At 48.6% G+C, this 12,792-nt stretch overlaps 1 protein-coding gene across 4 annotated transcripts in view; it reads right to left on the bottom strand.

The window, feature by feature from the left end:
* Positions 1–12,792, bottom strand: part of TESC (tescalcin) — a 60,707-nt gene that overhangs the window by 21,108 nt on the left and 26,807 nt on the right. For 3 of the 4 annotated variants that reach the window (XM_043901775.1, XM_043901774.1, XM_043901772.1), the window contains exon 2: positions 11,819–11,888. In XM_043901775.1, the coding sequence (XP_043757710.1) occupies positions 11,819–11,888 (70 nt within the window). Of the gene's footprint in view, positions 1–11,818; positions 11,889–11,978; positions 12,335–12,792 lie in introns of those variants that run through there. The other variant, XM_043901773.1, reaches the window with a different exon arrangement.

Genomic DNA, 12,792 nt, shown 5'->3' on the forward strand with positions numbered 1-12,792 from the left:
TTGGGAGCTTGTGAGAAACGCAGAGTCTTGGCCGGGCTCAGACCCCCTGAATCAGAACCCCCACGTCACCACGATTGCCAGCATTCCCTTGCAAGTTCAAGTTTGAGAAGCGCCAAGAATTCCCAACACAGACTGAGTGGTTCTCCTATCCACACGTCGATGTCCGCCTGGCACACAGTAGGGCTGAGTCACTCAGTCGTGTCTGACTCTTTGTGACCCCACGGCCTGTAGCCCGCCAGGCTCCTCTGTCCATGGGATTTCCCAGGCAAGAATACCAGAGTGGGCTACCATGCCCTCCACCAGGGGATCTTCCCGACCCGGGTATCGAACCTGCGTCTCCTGTACTGCAGGTGGGTTCTTTGCCGATGTCTTTGCACGAAAGATTCTGGCCAGAAGGCCCTGGCCCCCTGGCCCCAGGCAAATGTGTCTTTCAAATGCTGAGGCAGCATCAGCAAAGTGATTCCTCCCCCACAGGCTTCCCGCCTCCTCCTGCCTGCTTCACACCTGGGACCGGCCACCCCTCAACACCTGTCACGTACTCATTCCAGCGGGAGTGACAGGTATTCCAGCACCTTCCAGGTGCCAGGCCCTGTTCTGGGTGCTGGCTTCAGCGGTGATGGGACAGACACGATTCCTCCTGGCATTTCAGCAGGGGAAACAACAGAGACAGAAAATGGAACTTTCAAGGCAGCACCGAGCAGTGGGAATGGACGAGACCGCAGGGAGTCGGTGAAGCCCCCGTGGGCTGCTCAGGGAAGGCCTCGGAGTGAAGGGGACACGTGGGCAAAGACCTGCAGGAGGTGACCGCTCCACCCCAGGGGACTCCTGGTGACGTCTGGAGACATTTCGGGTTGTCACACCGGGAAAAGGCGCTCCAGGAAGCCAGGGACGCTGCCCAACATCCTGCAATGATATGTCCTAACCCCACCCTGCCCCTAGCAAGGCGGATCCAAGCTCTGGGCATCCCTGGGGGCTCAGTGGTAACGAATCCATCTGCCAATGCAGCAGACACGGGTTCTGTCCCTGATCTGGGAAAATCCCACATGCCTCGGAGCAACTAAGCCCGTCTACCACAGCTACTGAGTCTGTGCTCTAGAGCCCAGGAACCACAACTACTGAAGCCTGAGTGCCTAGAGCCTGTGCCCCACAACGAGAGAAGCTGCCGCGATGAGCAGCTCATGTTTTGCAACTAGAGTAGCCCCTGCTCAAGGCAACTGGAAAAAAGCCCGGACAGAGCAACCCAGATCCAGCACAGCCAAAAATAAATAAAGCTAAAAAAATTTTTTTTAAGTACACACTAAAATTAAAAGGAAAAAAAAAAGGACCCCGCCAATGGAAACTCTGCTCTGAGGAAGAGTGTTCTAGAGAGAAGGAACAGTGTGTGCTAGAGCCCTGAGGCGGGAACAGTAAGAACGTCCACGCAGCTGGAACAGGAGTAAAAAAAAGGCAGGGGGTGGGAGGGGTGGTGGGATGCGAGGATCTGCAGGACCCCTGCTGACCAGGCGGCTGTTACTTTATTTTTACTTGGGAAAGTGGAACCTTCGGAGCAGAGAGGTGCCATTTTCAAAGGCTCCCCCTGCCACCCCCCCATGCATCACTGTGGGTCTCTATGAGGGCAGGGCAGTGAATAGAAGCAGCAGATCCAGGAAGTCAGGGGGACGGTGTGAGATGAAGGCAATCTGGGAGGATGATGGGGGCACTCCTTGGGACACGTTAAGTGTGAGATGCCCCAAGAACATCTAGGGGATGGGCAGGGGCTGCGGTTCAGAAGAGATGGCCCAGCCACAGATACAAACTGGGCAGTTAGCATCCACGTGGTATTTCGAGCCTAGGCTGAGTCTTCTATTTCAGGTCCTTCCTACAGCCAAGTTGGGCCTCTGTGATCTGCCCCAACTGGCCAGGCCTCTTATCACTCGGGTTGATGAAGCTTGGTCCCACCTCTGCCTGGAGCATCCTTCCCTCCACACGCTGGCCCCTTCTCTGGTCCCCAGAGAAGCCACCTCAGAGGGGCCTGCACCAACCACCTGTCCCGAGGCCCTTCTCCCCATGGCGGTCCCAAGGATACACCCTCTGCCCTGTCTCCTTCCTCCATCATTGTATATCATGAGCTTATATGCTAGTTACCTCACTCACACTCACACCTTAACAGAGCTCCCCTCTAGTCCCCCGGGGCAGGGGAGCCTCACTTCTCATTCGGGCTCCTCAGGACTAGAACCCATCACAGAAGGTCCTAACACCTGCTTCTGTAAAGCAATGACTGGGTCAAGTATTTATCATCCTGGGAAAAGAATCTCTTTTTTAAAAAAAACTTGTTATGTGAGTCACCACCTATGTATCTAAGACCCCACTAATATATATCTAAGTCCCCACTAATATATCTAAGACCACTTAGAAAGCTTCTTCCCGGACACCTGGGCACCTTTCACACCAAGCTGACACCTTCATGGCTCCCGTTCTCATATCTGCCCTCACCCGCTCACCTGAGCAGGTGTGGAAGCCCCGAGGCCACCCCCACCCGATATTTCCTGGGCAGTTTGACAAGTAACTGCAGGTCTTTCTTTCTAAGTGAATGTGCATCATCTCAGCTGAGGCTTTAAAGGGAGGTCTAGTTACCTCCTGAGTGAAAGGTGCTCAGTCGTGTCCGACTCTTTGTGATCCCATGGATTATACTGTCCATGGATTCTCCAGGCCAGAATACTGGAGTGGGTAGCCTTACCCTCCTCCAGGGGATCTTCCCAATCCAGGGATCAAACCCACGTCTCCCGCACTGGGGGCAGATTCTTTACCAGCTGAGCCACCAGGGAAGCCCAAGAATACTGAAGTGGGTAGCCTATCCCTTCTCCAGCAGATCTTTCCTACCCAGGAATTGAACCAGGGTCCCTGCATTGCAGGTGGATTCTTTACCAAATGAACTGTCAGGGAAGCCTGGTTACCTCCTGGAATATGGTCAATTCTCACCATGAAACAGCCTCGTGATCTAAGCAGAGTCTCAATTCTTTCACTGTCATGTGTGCTTTTTTTTTTTTTTTTTAAAGTAAATCTTTAGCTACTTGACAGGTTAAAAAGCAAAGTAACCGGGTTAAAAAGTGACTTAGAAAGACACATGCACCCCCATGTTTACAGCACCATTATTTACAATAACCAAGATATGGCAGCCACCTAATTGTAGACAGATACATGGATAAAGAAGATGTGGTGTGTGTATGTATATATATATACATATAAAAAATGGAATATTACTCAACCATAAGAAGATGAAACTTTGCCGTTTTCAACAACATGGATGGGCCTGAAGGATATGCTTTGTGAAATAAGTCAGACAGAGAAAGATAAATCCTATATGTTATGACTTGTGTGTAAAATCTAGAAAATGAAAAATAAGTGACTTAATTTGGAGAAAAGTGATATGATCACAGTGCTCCAGGGCTCTGGTTATTCCAACAGCCAGCCCTTAACCTTCCCGCACGTTAAGCTGTGGGATCTTAACCTTCTTAGCCTCAGTTTCTTGACCTATCAAATAGGGTAATGATGTGAACTTTAGAGGGTCCCCAAGACCCTTAAGACCACACAGCTAACAGCAACTCCTAACACCAAGCTAACCTCTCACTTGACAAAGCGATGGGAGGCACTGCCGAGGGGTCTAAAACAAGCCCTAGAGTTGGGACTTTGCTGGCTCCGGGGATCAAGCCCATCAAAACGCTGCTTGGGCCCCTGGTGGTGCTGGCAGTGGGCAACCGCATCCTTTCTCTTCCTCATGTACGTCTGTGGTCGCGTTCATCCCAGGAATCACTGCACATGTGATATGTCCAACATGCATCTAAAAATATTTTTGTGCAGGTCTATCTAATCAGGCGCCCTCCTGGCCTGCATCACTACATTTGAAGGATTCTATCGCATCTATTTCTGGGGGTTGGAGAGCCTGCCAGAGTGCTATCGGGAAGTAGAAGGCTGCTGTTTAAAACATCTGACACCTAAGGGACCCTACTAAAGAGAGAAAAAGTGAAAGAAGTCATTCTTATATTGTATAAAATCAGTATTGTTTAATGAGCTTGCTTGTGGAGGGTGTTCCCTCCACAAGCTCCTCCACAGCTTTCGAGGACAGAAGTCTCTGCATAGTAGGTGCTCGATTAATGAGTCAGAGGAACATTTTCTATCACGCATTTTTCACCAAGAGCCCTTAGAACAAAGTGCTTTGTGATCAAGGTGGACGCAGGTTTGGGGGATCCTGAAACATATATAACCTGGCGGGGGGGCTTCTTAGAGAAAAAGAATGCAGCATTAGGAATTGAAAAAAAAAAATTAAGTGCTGGTCCTTGTAAGGAACCCATGCAAAGTGGAACCCATACGGAGTGGGGCCCTGACTTGGAAAGCCTCAGGGTAAACCCACTGCTGGATGTCCTTACATGATCTTGAGCAAAAGAGGGAACATGACCAGACATGGTAGGAAGTGGGGGGTTAAAATTAAAATCAATTTTTGGGACTTCCTTGGTGCTCCAGCGGTTGGGATTCTGTGCTCCCAATGCAGGGAGCCTAGGTTCCATCCCTGGTCACTGAACTAGATCCCACATGCCACAAATAAGACTCGGTATAGCCAAATAAATAAACAACAACAAAATTAAAATCAACTTTGGCAGTTTTTACCCTCTGGAATTTTTTTAAAAGCTACCCTCAACTTGCTAAAGTCATAAATTCAGAGACACAATTCTTCGTTAAGATTTTAGATGTAACTTACAAGTCTATGTATAAAAGCTGCAGGTGTGAATGGGGCCTTCTGCACTGCGGTATTCAAAAGTCCAGGCCCCTTCACTCTCTCAGAGGAGGGGGCGGAGGGGCCTGCAACCCACACCCCTCCCAGACTGGGGTGCTGGGGGCCACCCTCAGGGGACCCTGGTCGACGACTTTCACAAATCTTGACACTAAAGAAATGAAGCTTCTTTCCATGCTCTGAAATCCCAGCAAGGCCTCCTGAACGTGCCCAGGGATCAGAGAGGTTGAAGGCTCAGCCTGGGGTCACACAGGAAACCCGTGGCAGACTGGGGGCCAGAACACTGTCTGGGGCCGCTCACCCCTACTGCCCAGGGAGGATGTGCAGGAAAGCCTAGGAGGACCGGAAAAGCTGCCCCCACGCCCTTCTCCAGCCCTGGAGGGTGGATGAGGATCAGGCAAAGCAGCTCCAGGGGCTGGCAGGGGGCCCTTCATGCAGGCCTGTTTGCACTAGCGCTACGGTTGGGGGGTGTCACCTCCTTCCTGCAGGCCGGGCTGGCCTGTCACCGTGTGCAGCTGACACTTCCTGCCCAGCAGAGGCTGCAGACGCTGGAGAGGGGCCGCGGTGTCAGTAACGATGCCCCCATCCCAGCACGTCAGGGGGGAGGGTCCTCAGAGAGCGGGGCAGGGAGACTGAGTCCTTACTGGACACTCGCAAGTCACAGCACAGGCTCCCAGCTTCCTTACAGAGGGATCTCAGCACCAGGCTTGAGTCCCAGCTCCTCCACTTGTGAGCCGTGTGACCAGGGGCCAGGTATGTGACCTCTCTGAGCCTCACTTTCCCATGTCTCAGATGGGGAGAGCAGGTGTTCCTCCCCCTACCTATGGGGTCGGATAAGGTGCATGTTAAAGACTTGGGCTGCACAAAGCATGCTGGAAACAATAAGAGCTTACTATCTGTGAACCGTCTCCACGTGCCAGGCCCCCAGATAAATCCTTTCATCACAAATATGTGAACCCTGTGAAGGCAGGGCTGTAAATAACAGCAGATCTCGTGTATACCAGTGTGCTCATTCACTTGTTCCTCACTTCACTGCTCTCTCATTCATCCGTTCAGTCAGTCAGCTACTCCCAGAGCATCTATCCTGTTATGAGCCCCAGACTCAGCAACAGAACCAAAGGATCCAGTTTCTGTCCCCCAAGGGGCCGACCATCAGTTAGAAGGGGTGGGGGTGGCTGGAGAGGGGCTATTACAGTTACTATCCTGTGCTGCAAATGCTAGGCTGGGGCACCCCCCAGGGGGGATCTGTGGGCTGGGGGGCACCGCCAGGAAGGATCTGTGGGCTTGAGACACCCCCAGGAGGGGTCTGTGGGGATGCAGGGGGCAGGAGAGTGTCTTGGAGGAGGTGGTCTCCACACTGAGACCTCAACAAAGCAAAACCCAGCAGCTGAAGACCATGGTGGATCCCGGCTAAACAGCATGGACGTGACGTTGACTGGGGAGCCCTCGGCTAGGGAGCAGTGGCTACCTGCTGGGTCCAGGTAGACATACTCAGGGCTTACTTGAGGGCAGGGCTGGGAAGGGCAATGCATATCGTGCTCCTGGGGGTGGCTGTGCAAGAGATGGGTAAGTGGGGGGCAGGGTGGCAGGCAGAGCCACCAGCTCAAACTTTCCTACGTCCTGGCTTGACCTACAAGGCGTGGGAAGTAGGAGGCTGCACTTGGACCGCTCAGCACTTGGGGGAGGGGTGCAGCCTCCACCTATTCAAGCCTGGAGGGCAAACTGGGTGCATTCCCAGGTGCTAGGCAAGGCCAACCTCACCAAGATGGCCTATGATAGTTATAAATGCAGAGTCCTAGGCCCCACTCCAGTCTTGTGAACCAAAACCCACGTTTTAGCAAAATTCCCCAGGTGATTTGCACATACACTCATGGTGGGAAAGAACCAGTGTAGACTGCTCACTATAACCAAGATGAGGAAACAGCCTAAATGTCCATTAACAGAGGAATGGATAAGAAGATGTGGAACATGTATACTCAATGGAGTAATGCTCAGCCATAAAAAGAATGAAATAATGCTATTTGCAGCAACATGGATGAGCCCAGAGTCATTTACTACATTAAGTAAGTCAGAAAGAGAAGTATCATATGATATCACTTATATGTGGAATCTAAAATATGAAATATACTTATCTATGAAACATAAACAGACTCACAGACATACAGCTCAGGCTCCTGGTTGCCAAGGAGGAAGGGAGAGGTCGGGGGAGACAGGGATTGGGAGTTTGGGGTTAACAGATGCAAACTGTTACATATAGAATGATTGTAAGGGAAGAGGCAAAACTGTCACTATATGCAGATGACATGATACTATATATATATAAAATCCTAAGGACTCCACAAAAAAAACTACTAGATCTGATAAATGAATTCAGCAAAGTAGCAGGATACAAGATTAACATTCAGAAAGCAGTTTCGTTTCTTTACACTAATAATGAAATATCATCAGAAAGAAAATGTAAAAAAATACCTTTTAAGATTACACCCCCCCCCAAACAACAACAGCAACAACTGAAAACCCTCAGGAATAAACCTCACTAGGGAGGTGAAAAGACTTAAAGGCTGAGAACTATAAAACATTATTAAAGAAGATTCAAAGAAATGGAATGATATCCTATGCTCTTGAATTGGAAGAATATTGTTAAAATGCCAATACTACTCAAAGCAATCTATAAATTTAATGTGATCCGTATTAAATTACCCATGACATTGTTCATAGAACTAGAATAATCCAAAAATTTACATGGAACCATAAAAGACATAGAATTGCCAAAGCAATTCTAAGGAAAAAAAATAAAGCATGAGGCATAACTCTCCCAGACTTCAGACTACACTACAAAAATATAATAATTAAAACAGTGTGGTATTATCACAAAAACAGACACATGGATCAACAGAACAGAATAGAGAACCCGGAAATAAACCCACACACCTGTGGTCAATTAATCTTTGACAAAGGAGGTAAGAATATAAAATGGGAAGAAGACAATCTTCAGCAAGTGGTGTTGGGAAAATTAAACAGCTGCATGTAAATCAATGAAGTTGGAACACATCCTCACATTCTACACAAAAATAAACTAAAAGATGACTTGAAGACATAATCATAAGACATCATAAAACTCCTAGAAGAGAGCACAGGCAAAATATTCTCTGACATAAAATCATATCAACTTTTTTTTTTGTCTCCCAAGTCAATATAAATGAAAGCAAACAAATAGGAAATATTTAAACTGACAAGCTTTTATACAGCAAAGGAAACTATTTTATAAAAACGAAAAGACAATCTATGGAATAGGAGAAAATTTTGCAAATGATGTGACTGACGAGGGCTTATATATACAAACAGTTCATACAATTCAACAACAACAAAACAACCCAATTAAAAAGGGGCAGAAAGCCTAAACAGACATTTCTCCAAAGAAGATATACAGATGGCCAGCAGGCACATGAGAAGAGGCTCAGCATTACTAATGAGGGAAATGCAAATCAAAACTACAATGAGGTATCACCTCACACCAGTCAGAATGTTGTCATTAAAAAGTCTACAAATAACAAATGCTGGAGAGGGTGAGGAGAAAAGGGAACCCTCCTACAGTGTTGCTGGGAATGTAAATTGGTGCAGCCACTATGGAAAACAACACTGAGATTCCTTAAACTAAAAACAAAACTACCATATGATCCAGCAATCCCAACTCCTGGGCATATGTCTGGAGAAAACCATAATTCAAAAAGATACATGCACCCCGATGTTCATTGCAGCACTGTTTACAATAGCCAAGACACAGAAGCAAACTCAGTGCCCACTGCCAAAGGGACGGCTAAAGATGTGGTACATATACATAATGGAAACTCAGCCATAAAAAAGAATGAAATAACCACATGTGCAGCAACATGGATGCAACTAGAGATTCTCACAGTAAGTGAAGTTAGAAAGAGAAAGACAAATACCATATGATACCACTTAAACGTGGAATCCAAAGCATGGCACACATTAACCTACCTACAAAATAGAAACAGACTCACAGACATAGAGAACAGACTCGTGGGTGCCAAGGGGCAGAGGGTTGGGGGAGGGATGGAGTCAGAGTTTGGGGTTAGTAGATGGAAACTATTACATTTAGAATGGATAAAGGACAAGGCCTACTACATAGCACAAGGAACTACATCCAATCTCCTGGGATAAACCATAATGGAGAAGAATATAAAAAAGAATCTATACATGTGTATAATGGAGTCACTCTTCTGTACAGCAGAAATTAGCACAATACTGTATGCCAACCATACTTCAACAAAAGAATAATGGATAAACAACATCCTACTGTATAGCACAGGGAACTATATTCAATATCCTGAAATAAACCATCACGGGTAAAAACGAGTATATACAGGTAAAACGGAATCACTTTCTGTACAGTAGAAATTAATACAACATTGTAAATTGACTATACTATAATAAAATTTTAAAAAAAAAGGAAGCCGTGTAGAGCTCAATGTGTCAGTATATCCTTGGAAAAGCCCATGAGGGGTTGTTGGGCCACACGGTCTGAGCCCCAAAGCTGGAGCCTCAAAGTGGGAGGGGCTTCCTGCTCACAGCACCTTCCCTCCCCACCTCCACTCCAGCCTGAGGATCAAGGGCCACTGCTTGGGCATCTCAGGGTGCATCCTCCTGACCTCACCAACGGCTGGAATGACAGTCCCGTTTGCCAAATGCCAAGGAACCCAGTTCAGAACAGAAACAGACCATGTATGTCTGCTCATCTTTAATGCTCACATCAAATCCCAAGTGACCACACTCACTTTACAGAGGATACAGGCTCAGAGAAACACAGCAACTAACCCAAAAGTCAACCAACCAGAGACACAGATGTTTCAAATATGATCTGTTTCCCAAGGCTGGGTTTTTGCCTCTGCTTCCCTCTAGTCTGAAAAGCATACACATGTGGAACTGGAACCTGAGGCCTCTCACCAAGCCAAGGCCCATGGACCCAAGACACATGACAACGAGAAGCCCAGGGCAGCGTGTGACAGGCTGGGGGCACAGCATGCTGGAAAATCATCTTGAGAAAGAGGGCTCCGCCATTACACCCCCGATCAAGAGCTGCATGATGGTCCTGTCCCCCAAGCACAGGTACTGCCCGCCTGGCTCAGCACATGTGCCCATGAACTTCTAAAGAAACGGAGGATGCCCTTTACACTTCCATGTTCCAACATCCAACGTTCTCACCTGCATCCATTCCTCAGCCCCTGTTCCAAGGAAGCCCACCTTGCCCTGAGAAACCTCCCCACACTCTACCCCTGCCCTTGGCAGGTGACCCCGCCCCACTCACTCACAGCTCTGGGGAAAAAAGTTTGCATTTCCAACCCTCGGCAACAGTGATTGGCTCAGCCTTGGGCATGTGACCCCATAGGAAGCCAGGGGATCCTCTGGTGGGCTCTTCACTGGGCTGAGTGAATAAAGGAAAGGAAAGCTCAGTCGTGTCCGACTCTCTGCGACCCCATGGACCACCAGGCTCCTCGGTCCATGGGATTTTCTAGGCAAGAGTACTGGAGTGGGTTGCAGTTTCCTTCTCCAGGGGATCTTCCTGACTCAGGGATCAAACCCAGGTCTCCCGCATTGCAGGCAGACGCTTTACTGTCTCCCGTGTAGAATTCAAGAAGCCAGTCCTAGGCTTCCCTGGTGGTCTAAGAATCTGCCTGCCTGCCAATGCAGGGGACACAGGTTCGATCCTCGGTCTGGGAAGATACCAAATGCTGTGTGGCATCTGAGCCCGTGTGGCACAAGTACTGAGCCAGAGCACAAGAGCTCACAAGACTCAACTACTGAAGCGCGCACGCCCGGAGCCTGAGGTCTGCAACCAGAGAAGCCACCGCAGTGAGCAGCCCGAGCACTGCAACAAAGAGGAGTCCCCGACTGGTGCAACCAGAGGCCCCAGAGAAGGCCCACACACAGCTACAAAGACCCAGCAGAATCATAAGTGAATAAATAAACAAACCTTACAAAATAAAAAGTCAGTCCTGATTTAATTTACTTGGATACAATCAAATCAAGACCGATGGCCCCCAGAACCTTGAGACCACCAGACTCTGAGCTCTCGAAACAGATGCTCTTAAGACTGGACGCACTGGATTACCAACATGCCTTTGTTGAGACAGATGAGACAAAGTGGACAGTATTTACATGTTGTTTTCCATTAAAACTTGGGTCAATTTTAAATCCACTTACTAAGAAAACAAGACGCTTTCCTGGACTACTAAAAGGTTTAAAGTTCCAAGTCTGTAACCTTGAGACTCTGCATGCCTATTTTAGGAGACTACATCTGTTAGATAGTTTGTGGCAGGACAGCATTCACTTTATGTTGGAAACAGGTCAGCTTGAAGCATCTTCCTCACCAAGTCAGATCAACTCACTGATGAGGACCTCTCACAGCCTGGTTGGAAATGACACGGCCGCCACTCTCTCCCAGGAGGAGACACACGGTCCGAGGCATTCCTTCTCAGAAAAAAGTTAAACCACACACCTTCTAAGAGATTCCCATGAAACAACGCGACGTAAAATGGTGGTTTTCCGAGACAGAAATCCACAGCTGCCGTCCACCCTCTTGTCTGGGGCTGGAACTACCAACCAGAGGAAGCAGAGTCAAGAGGCCCTCGTGACGGCATCCAACTCTTGAACTGAGGCACACCGCAACCGATTCGCCCCAGGGTGCCTGGCACTGGTGCCTGGCCTTCGACAGGCCGGCCCTGTGTGCCTGGGGTTCCAGGGAAGTCGGGGTAAAGTGGCTGAACAACCAGCTTTTCATCCCCCTTGTCTTCCCTCCAGTTATAATCTTCTGACCCCAGTTAGAACCAGTCGGGGTTCCTTCCCCCCAAGTTGAGGACAGCTTGTCTAGAAGGGACCCAAAGCACTGAGGGAACTACAAGTTTGTCTCAGGAAATGGGGCCACCCAGGGGCTTCGGCAGAGCCAGCTAGCACTCAGGGTAAGAGATGTATGGAGAGGGACCTCCCCAAGGACCACGGCCCCGCCCGACGCCTACACCCAACTGCCGGTCTTACCGGATGGTGGGCTGGTCTCCGCTCAGCTGCTTAAACCTCCGGTGGAGCTGCTCGATCTGGTCTGATGAGACTGTGGGGGGATAAAAAAGGAAAGAAAAGACATCACTGACCTCTGAACTCAGAGCTGCCGGAGGCAGGCTGCACCCTCATCCCCCCCCACCTGTTTGGCTCATTCTCGGGCCATGCCCCACCAAGGCAAAACTGAGCGCGGGATGCAGGAGCAGACAGGGTCTGCCATTCCTCCTGGTAACACCGCTCTGGGGTTACTGGCTCTGACCCCCTCAGCAACAGGACAATTACTACTAATAACAGCTCCTGGCGAACAGGACGAACGTGAACCAGGTCACCCTCTCCTTCCTCAGCTCGTTAAAAGAGATCGTATCAGCTTGTCTGGCTTTCTCCCCTCTCACTCCTGAAGATGGGTGTCTTCCCCGGTGAGAAAGGGGCTTCATGTGTCACGTATTAAGAAATAGAGGAAGAGCGGAGGGCGAGATGGTTCAGGCTGGTGCCGGGAGTGATTCGGGGGAGACCTGTAGTCAGAAGAGTACAGAGAATCTGGTGAAAGCAGGGAAGTGGAAGGAAAAGAAACAGACTTTTGATCATTGCCGCTGTGGGCGAGGTATTTACATAACCTCAACTGTTTCATTTTTTTTTCCCTTCCGGTTTGAGATATAATTGATGTACAGCCCAGCACTGTAGACGTTTAAGGTGTACTGCATAATGATTTGACTCACACAATGAGTGAAACAGTGACCACGTTTAAGTTTAGTGAATATCCACCTCATATGCAAAATTAAATAAATCACCAAAGGAACCAAAGACAAAATTAAAAAACACCTAGAGATAGATGACCATGAAAACACAATGATCCAAAACCTATGGGATGCAGCAAAAGCAATTCTAAGAACGAAGTTTATAGCAATACAATGGTACCTCAGGAAACAGGAAAAACCTCAAATAAACACCCTAACCTT

The sequence above is a fragment of the Cervus elaphus genome, chromosome 5, assembly GCF_910594005.1.
Source record: "Cervus elaphus chromosome 5, mCerEla1.1, whole genome shotgun sequence".
NCBI lineage: Eukaryota > Metazoa > Chordata > Mammalia > Artiodactyla > Cervidae > Cervus > Cervus elaphus.